Genomic DNA, 13795 nt, shown 5'->3' on the forward strand with positions numbered 1-13795 from the left:
ATAAAAATAAAAAATTGCATTTGTATTGGGTAAAATTGGGTAAACACAACGATGGTTCGTTATGAATCTTTTGGTCATGTGACCCGAAGGCAGCACAAGGGTTAAACAATTTCACCTTGGTATGTCAAAATATGATTGAATTAGAGCTGTTTCAACTTTGGCCTAATTTATCAATGCTTGCCACAGGAGAAATGACCAACTGTTTCATACAGTAACTGACCGAAGGAATTGCCAACACTGAGAATAGCTCAATGGTCCGAGACAGTGCACTGCAATGTGCATGGTCACAGGTTCGAATTCAGCCACAGCCTATGGGCCTATGGGCCTGTCATGATACTGCTTTGTCCCAAAGCTAATACTCTGCCCTTTCTATTCATAAAATCTCAACAGTTGATGTGTAGCAGAGAAGACGGAGAGGCTGACTTGCAACCTCATGCTCTAGAATTTGAATCTCCATTCAGCCTGTTGTTGGCAAAACATGAAGTTATTTTGCTCTCTTGTTGTCTAACTCGTGATCTTCTATAATGTACATTTTTATAACATTTTGCCATTTTGCGGAGGAACCCGCATGGCTGCTTGCAGCTATATTTTATTTTTAATTTATTTTTAAAAAGTGTTACCTTTTAATCATGTTGTACATACCTAGTACAGATGGGACAGACTAAACAAAGAACAAAAACAAAACACAATAAAAGGGCTATACATAAATTAAATGAAATCTACAAACAAAAAGCTCAGCAGAGCTGAGGGGAAAATGACATTTCTGAAAATTTAGAAAGTATATATTAAGTTATATGTACAGTGGAGAAAAATATGTACATATACATCAATTAGTGGCTTTTTTGTCAAATAGCACTAGTTCATAATCGTCGTCATCTGTGTCACTGTCAGCCATTGGAAAAGTTGCTGGTCGGACCTGCTGCCTTTTCCCATAGGGTTTTATGTTGGGCCGCCTTGTTTTCTTCCCATTGCGGAAGATTTTCACAGCAGACTCTGCACATGTAGTAGCAGCAGCTGCATCTTCTTCTTCTGGTCCCTCCAGTGAGATCCTCATTTGGACTTCCACTGTGGCTGTGTTGAGATTGATCCGGCAGTCAGTTTTGACTCGATTCAGAAGATTAAAAACGCCCTCTACCTTAGAGGTGGACCATGCCTTGAATTATTTCAATTATGTGGAGTATATTTGGGAACTCCTCAAATCACACCCTTACAATCTGTAACCATAGTTCCTCCCACTTTAGACCTCTGTAATTCCTGTTCATGACCTTCTTTAGACGGGTTCACTCTGCCATTACGTTTTACAACATCACAGCTGTTGTTCGTCAGTATTTCCTTGAAATGCTCTAGGAGCAACAAGACCTCCTTGTTACCATACTCAGTCAGATCTTCAGGCCAGTGCTTAGGGTCCAGTTTACACATGGCCATGAGGATTGTGTCTGTTTGATACCTTTCATCAAGGCAGGCCACAATGTCATGGATGAGCAACTTTCTGGAACTCTTCAAACTCTCCTCAGGATCTACACAAGTGTCAGAAAGAACTACACGTCTGTAACTACCACACCTACACTCCACCTTCACTGCTCTCAACTTTGGGCCATCACCTTTCGCCATGTCATTCAGCTCCTCTTTGGAAGTCTCAATAGCCTCCACAGCTGTGGGGGTCTTTCCGAAATTGGAGAGATAGATGGGACAACTCACCCAAAACATCCATGTAAAGACCTATATGGAAGAGGAATTCATTGGACTTAACCTTCTTGAGCCATCCTCTCACTCTTGCAGCATTTGCTTTCTTTACATCTTGCCGCTGATCACTTCCCACCTCAATTAGACGAGCGATGACTGCAGGAATATTCGTCTTGAGTGCTTTAACCTGTAGACGGTTGGGCCCGAAACGCTGCCCTCTCCTCCCCCAGTTACTGCGCACTTAATGTTAACAAATATATTTTTTAGACTGCTACACATGTTGTACATCAGTGGAAAGCTACGATTCGTGTGCTTCCATTGAAATAAACCAATTCAAGATCAAGTCGCAACCGCAAGTACAGTCAATGTCTTTTTGTCCGGTGACCAATATATCATCAAAGCCAGAGGAAAAAGTTGTACTTGCCTACCATTACTTAGGAATGGTCCAGGTATGCAAACAAACGATCAAAACCTAATTTGCTACATTCCCAAATGTCCAAAGTATGTAACCATGTTGAGCAGTTGTCCAAACAATGAATTATATCCGCACATAGCCACAATCTTGTTGCTTTATTCTTCCGTCGCCAATTTTTTTTTCATTTCAGTCTCTCACGCACGCATCGCTCATAGGAGGAGATGTGGTTCGAGTACCGACAAGTGGATAGTCTTAAAATGGCCGCTACACTCGTTTGACCCAATAGGAGCTTCCATGCCCCGTTGACAGCCCTCTAAAGCCAAATGGGTCTGTGTGTCCTGGCCTGTCCTTGTCTCCAAAAGGCCCTTTTAGAAAACGCTTGGATGTACTCTTATAAAAACGTGTAAAATATGAATATGTTGTGGTATTATGTTTGACTTTCGATTTGAATTGAATAAGGCTTCAAGCTGTGGTCCAATTCTGTCTTCCAGCCAATACCCACTACCTCTAGGCCTCTTCAGGCCGGTTCTCAAAACAAAATAAAGGCGGAATAAAAACTTTCACTTTCCTTTTGTTCAAGCTTCTATTACTCAACACCAGTAGGACTGACAGGGGTCCTGACAACAAGGGAAATAACTTCAGAGTGTCAGCTTACAAAAGAGTCAATTTTACATGCATGTACCCCAAATGAACAGCTTGCAATTTATTTTGGGTATGCTGTTTAGGCGTTTTCATGCAAATGTAACAGGATTCCTAAAAGGTTAAGGGCTCTTCTGCGGGGATCCACCCATCTACTCTAGTGGGTGTCAGGACAGACTCTTCTAGCAGTTCAGCCAGCCGGTCCAGCTCCCGTCTTCTTTTCCCTGACCCTCAATAGTGACAGGAACCCATCAATCTGAAAAAGGAAAAGAAAAACACAAACAAGGCGCTGAGAATCAAAGTCCCACAATGTTTATACTGTTTGCTTTAGGGTCCAGCAATGTTAACAAATACTATGTTTTTATATCAAAAGTTAAAATATTGCACAAACCTCTTGATAGAAATATTACCGTGGAAATGCCATGCGCGGGATACCATCTTTATGCTGGAATTTCACTTAAAATACTTTCTCCGTTGTTGACCTGTCTTTGCTCCCATCAACAAGGACACTGATATATCTGTATACCAATACTTACTTGCTAACCTCAAGCTGTTTTGGTTCCGCGAAGGACAGGGTAAAAACCCTTGCTTATTTGGGGTTAATGTAGACATCTTCCAAATCAACTCCATGCCGCTTCTCTAGATTGACTAGAGATGGATAATAAGCAAATGGCTTCTTGTGTTTAGCTGTGTTTATATGATAAGAAATGTCAATGGCTTGACCATTTTACAGAACACTGTCTTCTGCATAAGATTCACAGCTTCCACAATTGGCTCTGTTATTTAACTGATTACTCCATGCTTCTGTAAAAACAAAAATAGTATGATACATGTGATAAGGGACTTCATCTAAACATTTAAACCTTGAAAATCCCCATTCAACTGCAGACTCAACTCTACCCAAATAAAGGATTGGTTGTCAACCACAAGATGGTTTATGAGGATGGGGGGGAAATCACTCACTGACTGCACTCTGTCTAACGTTAGCTAACTTGCAAGCAAGCCTTGTGGCTAACACACTCAGAGCTAGCAACGTCAGCTAACTAACATTAAATAAGCTAAAACAAAAAAATCATTAACAAATAATTGGGTGTGTGTGACTTCGGCGAGCACAACCATTGTTCTCATATATATTTAGGGCTCCTCCGGTAGAAGGAAACCTATTGTTTTTGTTTGTATTCCTATTATTATTATTTTTATTTTCCTTGCGCCCCAATATCTCAAAAGGTCCCTGGGCAAAAATGTTCTAATTTGGTACATTGATACTACAGGCCAGTGGCCAAATATGGGCCACATTCGACTTAAAGGGTGGTGCCACAGGCCATGCCCAAAAGTCCAATTTTCAAAGTGATGGCATTTCCACCCCATAACTCAAACTTGGTGTACATGCCTTATTTTTCATGAGCAACAAAAAAGCCTCAAGGACCCATAAGATCCGCCATGATGGATTTTCCTGTACAGCGACATTTTTGCGAAAACCTTCAAAATTCATCTCTTTAATCAAAGGTCCAATTGACTTGAAATGTTGTACAGATGTGTAGAATTGATATCTTTCCAAAAGTTACTTTGGAAAAATGAATCAAATACCACATGGCAACAGGGGTGTATTTATGTAAATGTCCACATTGCCTCAATATGCTTGTGTCACTAAATTAAATGTAATTTTGAAGGATAGTTTTTCAAATCTAAAGCTACGGCTACACCAAGCGTGGAAATTTTGCCGTGCGGAAATAGAACGCTCACGGAGCGGATCTTTTTATTTAGCCGACTACACTGGACGCGTTGAAGATGAATCAGTTTTGGTGTCTTTGTTTTTATTTTATTAACACTGTCAACTATCTTACTTGCTATTTAACACTTGAATCTATACATACTATTGCTGTCGTATCTTCAAATAGAAAAGCAACGTTAAAATCTTTAGAAACGTAAAATCCCCATGGAAACAACTCTCGAGGGTTTGTGAAATAATTGGATTTATTGCTTTCATTATTTACCGCAACATATATCATAATCGATTCCATTTCATAGATGTAAAAAGGGCCATGCAAACCTTGCGGAAAATAATAAAAATAGAAGCCTGTCTATTTATACATTTTCTGCACGGAAATTTTGTTTCCGCGTCTGGTGTAGCCACTCTCATTGCTTACAATGTATTAGAACTCTGCTGAGTCCACACCGCGTCCACAAGGCAAAATGTCCATGCTTGGTGTAGCCACGGCGTAATAGGCTTTAATGTAGGGCTGGGCGGTATGGGCTAAAATGTTTATCGCTGTATAATTCTTAAGCACTGACGGTATCGGTATTCATCACGATATATTAGTCATGACAATGCAATCCGCACTGCAGCGGCTAATCTACAGCACTCGGACGGATTTGGATTGGGTAACTCCGGTGTGTCACTGTCACATGAGTTGAATTTTCCAAATTTTGCAGCGTTTAATTGCCACGGAAGATCGACTTCTCAGTAGCCTACCTGTTCAACAGTAGCCTACGTTTATGGGATCGCAAAAAAACTGTTAAATATTTGTAGAGTTGGCTCTAGCTATAAACAATTATTACATGGCTGAATACTCGATTCTGTTGGCCTACCATAAACATACATTTCACAATTCTAACCAACCTGGCATTGGATTTGTCAAACGCATTCTGGTAGATTCATTTTCGCGCACATGCATGGCTTTCAGGTGATGAAAGAGATTACTAGTGTTTCCACCTTTTGGCTAGCACAATTTGACGACACAACTTACAGAGTTGGCTACTATTTGTTGGTCCATGTCGGATAACTTGAAACCAAATCATTTCCAAACGACAGAGGCTCAATTTATTTAAATGTTTTTACCAATTATTCTTTGTCCGGCAAATCAATCCCACTGGCGTTATTTTCAGACATCATTAACACTTGCTTACACTTGCCAACAAAAGCAGTTTACTCATATGAATGTTTGCTTCCTCTGGAGTTGGACTAGCTTATTTGTAGACCCCGGTCATAGAGCCGCTGGTCGTGCACTCAAACTAACCACAACGTTGCCAGGAGCAACTGTTACAGCTGACACATTGTTGTCTATGACTGACCGTGTCTGCGACCTAGAAATAAGTTTGTGCACATTTATTGCGGAACATGATGTAATTCACAACTTCTTAGCCACTGGTCACCCTGTGTAGAAAACTAGCAGAAGACAAAAAAGCGTTTCTGTCCACCACCACCCCTCAAAGTTCTGGCTCAGGATTTTTTTTCACTTGAACCCCTATCTGTGAAGTTTCCTGTGCCATACACAAATGCACGTTAAACCTATCATGCAAAAAAGAAGCCATTTGTGAACCTGATCCAGAAACACTGCCATCTTCTCTCTTAAAATGGACTCAGGCAAAGTGTGAAAACTGTTCTGTGGCCACAAGTTGAAATTAGAAATTATTTTTGGAAACCATGGACACTGCGTCCTCCGGACTAGAGGAGAGGGACCATCTGGCTTGTAATCATCGCTCAGTTCAAAATCCTGCATTTCTTATGGTATGGGGGCGCATTAGTGCCTATAGAATGGGCAGCTTGCACATTTGGAAAGGCACCATCAATGCTGAAAGGTATATACAGGTTTTAGAGGACAATTTGCTTCCATCCAAACTACATCTTTTTCAGGGAAGGCCTTGCATATTTCAGCAAGACAATGCTAAACCACATGCTGCGTCTGTCACAACAGCAAGGCTTCGTAGTAGAATAGTCTGTGTGCTGAACTGGCCTGCCTGCAGTCCAGACCTTTCACTAGTCAAAAACATTTGGTGGATCATGAAATAAAAATGACAAAAGACCCAGGACCATTGAGCAGCAAGAACCGTGTATCAGATACAAGGGACAACATTCCTCTCCCACAACTCCAGCAAGTGGTCTCCTCAGTTACCAGACAGATACAGACTGTTATTAGGAGGGGATTCTACAGAGTGGTAAACATGGTCTTGTCCCAACTTTTTCAAGACATGTTGCTGCCATCAAATTCAATATTACCTTATTTTTTCCTTAAACTTGTACATTTCATCATTTTCAACATTTCATATGTTTTCTATGTATATTGTGAATAACATATGGGTTTGAGATTTGCAAATCATTGTATTCTGTTTTTATTTCATTTTACACAATGTCTCAACTTTTTTGGAATTGGGGTTGTATATAACTTTTTTACCTGGTATGTAAGATCCCTACCATGTCATCTTTTCTGTCTTTATTTCTCCTTTTAAGGAACAAGTATATAAAATGCAGCAGTGGCAGCAATCTGGCCACCCTGCCCCCTCTGGCTCCAGCCACCCCCAGAGAGGCTACTACCCTCCCCACGTCTTGGGGTTTGACCCTCGTTGGATGATGATGCCCCCCTTCATGGACCCTCGCATGGCCCAGGGCCGATCACCTGTAGACTACTACCCTAATGCTGTGCAATCTTCAGGTAATCTCTGGCCAGTGGAACAATTTTGTTGAAGTGTGTTCAATATTTGATTGTACTTGATTGTAATACTGTTTGCTTAGAATGTTGTGATTTAATCTGCCATTCTGTGTTACAGGATTGATGAAACCCATGATGCAGCAAGACCACCTGAACAGCCCTGGGTCTGATGAGGGCTGTCATCCCAATGTGCATCAAGAGAGAAGGGCCCCTTCAACTGAGCCTTACCCTGTGTGGAACCAAGATGGATACCCTCCTCGCAGCTTCACCCCACCCTATCAGAGGCAGCAGGACAACTCTGATAGGTGCCAACCAGATGACAGGCCAGTTATGACCCATAACACCGTTTTCTACATGAGGGCTCTAGGCACAAGATTTTCCCTTGTCAAAAGACTAGAGGGTCTTATAATTTGTGTATTTTCCTGTGTTCAGGAGTGACAGGACCTGCTCCCAACAGGATTCATATGAAGAGAGGAGTACTGAGGGCCTAGAACACCAGGGCTATCACCAGAGCAGAGGTCTGGACCGAGACCCTCAGCACAATCAAGGCCTTCTTGCCACTGCCCCCAGCCGCTCGCAGCAGCACCCGGATAGCGACTACCCCATACTGGACCCCAAAGATAGACACTTAAAGGACAGTACTGAGTCCCATGATGAGGTCTTTGATGTCTCCAAAGAGAAGGGCTTTGACTCCGACTACTGGAGAAAAGATGGAGGGCAGAAGAAGGAAGGCGGAGGTCAAGGGCAATGGTCAGACCTAGGCTCCAGTTCCAGCAGCAGCAGTGTGAGCCAACCTTCTGAGATTGGCGGGAAAACTCTGACACGCAGAACCGGACCTATCAAGAAACCAGTACTGAAGGCCCTGAAAGTGGAAGACAAAGAGAACGAAAAGCCTAAAGTGGAACCCGAGGAAAAGACAGTTCCTTACCGCCTAGAGAAGGAGGTCCTTACCAATGTATATGATCTAAAGAAAGACATCCAGTCTGTAAGTAACAGACGCGCAGCCTCACCTGCGGTCGAGAAGCAGCCAGAAGAGAAACATCAACTATCACCACCTGTAAAGGTGGAGAGGCCTCCAAGTAATAGTGACGATTCACCTAAAGAGAACAGTTGGGACAGCAGCAAGAGCCAGTCGTCTAGGGAGATCCAGGAGAGCAGGGAACCCCAGCTTCCCCGACGCAATAACTGGATTTTTATTGATGAGGAACAGGCATTTGCAGGAGCCAGAGGAACAGGACGAGGCCGAAGCCGGGGCTTCAGGGAGTTTGGCTCAAGGGGAGGAGGGGGACGGGGAGGACGAGGAGGAGAGAACTCAAGGGCAGGTTACAGCAGCAATAATAGGGATGTCCAAAGGCCAGGTAGAGGCAGAGGACTGCCAAGGGACTTTATCAAGGTTGAGGATCTCCAGAGAGGGAAACCACGAAGGCGCAATGTCAGTGAAACGCTGAGTGAGGCATCGGAATATGAGGAGCTGCCCAAACGGCGGCGGCAGAAGGGATCAGAGAATGGAGAAGGTGGGTGCCTAGACTCTGGTGAGGTCAGGAAGGCTGACCGGGATTCCTGGAGGTCCAACAAGGTGTACACTGATGAACAGGCTGTCAGCGATTCCCGTGAGAAGAGCAAAGTCACAAAAGGGTTCAGCGGGCGCTTGCTTCCCCCTAGGTTGAACACCAGTGGAGGCTACAGCCGCGGCTTTGGTGGCTCCAGAGACATCTCCACTTGGAGGGGCAGGGGAACCCAATTTGGTAGCGGAGCACCCATGCAGGAGAATGGCTACGGACTGGGACCTGAAACCTATTTGCGCAGACCTCCAACAGAACGTGAACCCCTCAAACATCCTCCCAAGTTTACTGCTGGCTTCTTCATGGAGAATGGTACAGAAGACCGTGGTGCTGACGGTGAATGCTACCTAGATAATGACAATACTGACCGTCAACAATTGAGGAGGAGGCGACCACCTCGCCAGGACAAGCCCCCACGCTTCCGTCGACTGCGTCAAGAGCGGGAACCTGGCACATGCCAGTGGACAAGTGAAGAGTACATCAATGGAGCGAACTTTGCCAACCCCTGGCCAGCTCGTTCCAAGGTGAGTGGAGAGGATGGCTGGCCCAATAGTCAATACTCTGGAGGTGGACGGCTGGGTCCGCACGGACAGGCAGAAGAGTGGGAGACAGGCTCTGAAAACAGTGACTTCAACGACTGGAGGGAGAAATGTGGAGGTGGGGGTCAGCAGACCCATGGAGATTTACAATCAGACTCTGGCCACGGTGAGCAGGGCACTGGAGAGAAGAGGGAGCTAGCCAAGAGGAGCTTCTCCAGCCAGCGGCCCCTGGTTGACCGGCAGAACAGGAAACCAGAACCAACGATGATGGAGGGGAACAAAATGCCACGGTCAGCAGATACTTCTACAGCCCCATCCTCCTCCAGCAGAAATGACAGCTGGCAGAACGGAGTGTCACCAGGCTGTAAAAGGTGGAGTTCCTTTGATATTATAAAGACATAATGGGATTGTTGGAACATCTTGCAAGTGTTTATGAATTGTATGCAAGTTAAGACAAGATGGCAATATTATACTTTTTTTAACACTCAACTTATGTTCATTTGACCATTTCCAGCAGGACTACTGATGATTCCGGCCCGGGCCTTGGCTCAGGTTCAGTCTATAGCGTTGAGCAGTCCGAGGAAGTCTATCAGAGTGGGCCTAATGAGCCCTTGGGGAAAAAAATCGATAAGGAGCTGAAGGGCAGTTCTGTCAAAGGAGAAATGGCTGAATCGCTATCCCAATATGAACGTAGCAGCTATCCAAGTAAGTCAGACACCCACAAGTTTCAGTATACTTCTCTAATCTCTGTGTATTTTGAAATGGGATCTTAGGGAAGCGAGTTTCCCGCGATTTTCTCCAGAACCGGGCACGCTGCAAAGTTCATAAATAAAGTAAAATTATAATAATGATAAAAACTACAGAATAACAAAATACAATAACTCAACAAAATGGATAAAATGTAACACATAAGCAATAGTGCAAGTCAAATACAAGCCGCAATCTTTGCGGGAATACAAAGCAAATCTATAAAAACAATAATATAACTACTACCAGTTGTAAGGCCCTTCTGAGATAAAAATTAGTTCAATGCTTTGGTAAAAAAAGTAGGTTTTAAGCTGTCTTAAAAAAATGTCTAGCGTATTTGCTTCTCTGATATTTATGGGTAATTTGTTCCATAGTTTTGGGGCGTAATTGGCAAAGGCAGCATCACCAATCTTCTTATGGCTGCTTCCGGCAACCTCTAATAGGCCTGCATTTGATGATCGCAGTGTTCTAGCTGGTGTGTAGTTTATAAGAGAGTTAGCAATGTAGCTAGGTAGCGTCGCTACAAGTAGTGCTGTTACTAGTTCAACTATATTCCTCAGTAGTGTAGCTTTTATTGATAAAGTAGTGCAGTAGCGTCCACACAAGCTACATTTCCCCAAGCATTTCTCAAGCTCAAGTCTGGAAAAACAACTGCGAAGGTTCACACAACCATCGCCAACCAAGCTATTCGTCACAATTCAATACAGCAGTAGGGCAGTCCCCGACTAAGATTGTCTTTGGTCGACCAAGACTCGCCTAAAATGTTTGAAAATCGACTAATCGAACTTTGAAACGCTTTTTTTCTTTCACAAAAAAAAAAACGTACAAACATTTTCGCTATCTGACTCAATGGCTGCTGGACATTGCAGATTCAGCCGCTAATAGCCTACTACTAATAATACTCGTATCACCAGTCCTGTTGTAACCAAATGCCGAAGGTATTTAGTATCTCTTACAATGCACTACAATGCTGCATGTTTTTTTTTGTAAAAGATACAAATTTGAACTAACCCACCAGGCAGTATCACTTGACTTATATTTTATACCAAACAAACACTTTACTAATACATTTATTAATATATTGTGATATCCATGATATGGCAAAGTCCATATCATGGCACAACGCAATACCGGTATTCGCGTTCATGGCGGTATACTGCCACCCCTACCTTGCATCATACTTATGTGCTTCATTTTACTTCATTTTATGTGTTTTACATGCCATCAATGTTAATACAATGATCAAATGCATTCAGGGAAACTCATAGTTGACCGTTCCCGAAACTCCTCACTAGAACGGCCCTCTTCCAATCGTACCTTAGCAACCGCTACTGTCTGTCAAGCTTTGACATCTGAAGCAACGTGTGCCTACGGGACGTGTTGATCTGACACAACGTATCCTGACAGATTAGAGGGAGGCTTGGTTTTCTTTCAATTTCCAAAGCCCAAGGCACAAGAGTAAAGGTGCCGGCGGTGGATTAAACAGTTTGGGAGACCCCACTCCCAACTTAATTTAAAGAACATCAACAAACACAAATATGTCTGCTCCAAGATAGCTAAGTTAAGCTGCTAGCGAACGATACGTTATTGAGAGAACATCCCCAAACAGTTATGGTTCATGTCAACTAGTATTATTACCACTACTTGTGCATAGGGCTGGGCGGTATGACGGTATATACCGTGCGACGGTAGAAATGTGTCTACCGGGAGAGATTTGGCTATACAGTTTCAACCGCGGTATACTCTTATACTATATTTTTGTGTTACACGTGTCAAATAAATGTCTGGTTGTTGTATTGTATACAAGCCATCATATAAATCACATTCTTGCAATATTTAGAATTGTAGTTGAACTTTTATTTGATTTGCTATTTTCGTTTGACCTTGAAGCACATTTGCGTTGGTCTGACGGAATTTTCGATGTGGAGTGTATTTTGTCTAAGCAGACCACATTCATACCGATGCTAATTGATTATATATTTGAGGACCCATTCTGCAGGTAACCAATTCGATTTGTCGTGCTGTAAAATTATTGTTGTAAAATTACACTGGTGGCGTTGCTAGCATTCTTGAGCTAGGGTGACTAGAAGGCTAACTACTTACTAACTGAGAGTGAGGTCATGCCGGGAAATATCAAACTGAGGCTTTAACGTATCGACCAAGCTTTAACGAGGTTGATACGTTGAAACCCAAGTTATATGGATAGTAAAATTGCTTTCGCTCATTAGAGGGCATTACGGATCCGCATTAAACTGTGAGTCGGTCACCACGCGGATGGCATGACTGCGCATCAGCAAATCGCAACGCTCGTACTCGTAACCTTTTTGAGTCTTGTTTTTAACTCGTGTTGTCTCATGTGAGGCAGTTGTTTTTGTTTGTAATAAATAATCGAGTGCGATGATGAAGTACGGTATGGTTATTTTGTACCATTTCTTAATTGAATTTACAGAACAATTACTATACTGTGATATATACTGTAACCGTGATATAAAATTACTCATACCTTGATAGAAGATTTTGGCCATATCGCCCACCCCTACTTGTGCATAACTAGTCACTCCTACAAATTTGTTAATGTTGAAATCTAAATGTTAGTGCCTGTAAAATTGCTTCGACTTTTGTTGTTTCCCCTTCGTTGCTAATTTTAATATTGTGAATATGTCCTTCCACTGCATATTGCAGTCCCTTCTGCCTGGATCTGGAGGATATCGCAGAGGTATTACTCCAAAAATCATCACTCACACTGACAGCTATAGCGCTTATCCCCGTACTAGCTGTGGCTTTTGGGTTGACAGTTCCGGGAATTGTGTTGGACGTAGCAACAGTAACTAAGGGGCGGGGACCTGGGGAACGGTCAATTGTTCTCATTTTCACCGGAAATAATTTGGCTAGTGGAAATTCTGAAATCAAGGCCCTTAAAAGGTATTAAAAAGTTTCAATCACGATTTTATGAGGTATTTAATTTTGTTCAAGCTGTGTCCAAAGAGTTTGACTCCAAAGTATGCATGAATATATTTAATTTCCTCCCCATGACTATTATAAACAACGACGTGCTCGGTCAGCGAGTCACGTATTTTGCTAAATGCGCAATTAGGTGATGTCACCCTCCACGTTGCGAAACAGACTCCAAAATGGGGAAATGTAAATTTGCGGACTACTGTTTGGAGAAAGATGAGTTTATACCATGGCTGAAACCTGTCGCTGAAAACAACCGTGAGGCTTACTCTACATATTGTAAAAAGAAGATTAGCAGAACCTTGACGGGCATCAGCACTGTTAAGTCCCACATGCACGGTGCTAGCCACAAGGCCGCCGTTGGCTGCAGAGAGCAGCCGCAGCCTGCAATCGCGGGTTTCTGTGCTCCATCAGTGACACCACTACCCAACACGACAGCTGAACTGTCAAAACAGCTATGACAGCAACCTCTGCCCCATCGTTTGCCGACATCAGGGTGGCTATGGGCGGCACATCAGTGATGCGCGAGGAGGTAATCTGGTGTCTCAATACTGTGGTGAATCACCACTCACTGAACTCAAATATTTCAATTAACCTTGCCTTTTGCTTTAATTTATTACGAGCTTTGTTTCTTCTGAGTTTATCTGAGTTCTGTTGTATGATTGTGCTCTATAGATTTTGCAAACTACAACTGTTTTAAATTAAAGGTTTGTTGCAGATTAAAGCCGAATCACAATTCTCTGTTTTACCTCCAGCCCTTAGTTTTGCTCGTTCTCGTGAGCGCAAGGGCTATCCCAATACTTGTTTTCATCAAGGGGTAGGGCTAGG

The 13795-nt window shown here is 43.0% G+C and overlaps 1 protein-coding gene across 10 annotated transcripts in view; it reads left to right on the top strand.

Moving 5' to 3' along the window:
• prrc2b (proline-rich coiled-coil 2B) overlaps nucleotides 1-13795 on the top strand; it is a 47370-nt gene that overhangs the window by 11624 nt on the left and 21951 nt on the right. For 8 of the 10 annotated variants that reach the window (XM_084693298.1, XM_084693305.1, XM_084693303.1 and 5 more), the window contains exons 14-17: nucleotides 6966-7167; nucleotides 7283-7487; nucleotides 7597-9636; nucleotides 9780-9970. In XM_084693298.1, the coding sequence (XP_084549424.1) occupies nucleotides 6966-7167; nucleotides 7283-7487; nucleotides 7597-9636; nucleotides 9780-9970 (2638 nt within the window). The remainder of the gene's footprint in view (nucleotides 1-6965; nucleotides 7168-7282; nucleotides 7488-7596; nucleotides 9637-9779; nucleotides 9971-13795) is intronic. The other 2 variants (XM_084693302.1, XM_084693307.1) reach the window with 1 other exon arrangement.

The sequence above is a fragment of the Hypomesus nipponensis genome, chromosome 27, assembly GCF_054491055.1.
Source record: "Hypomesus nipponensis isolate SF chromosome 27, ASM5449105v1, whole genome shotgun sequence".
Taxonomy (NCBI): Eukaryota; Metazoa; Chordata; class Actinopteri; order Osmeriformes; family Osmeridae; genus Hypomesus; species Hypomesus nipponensis.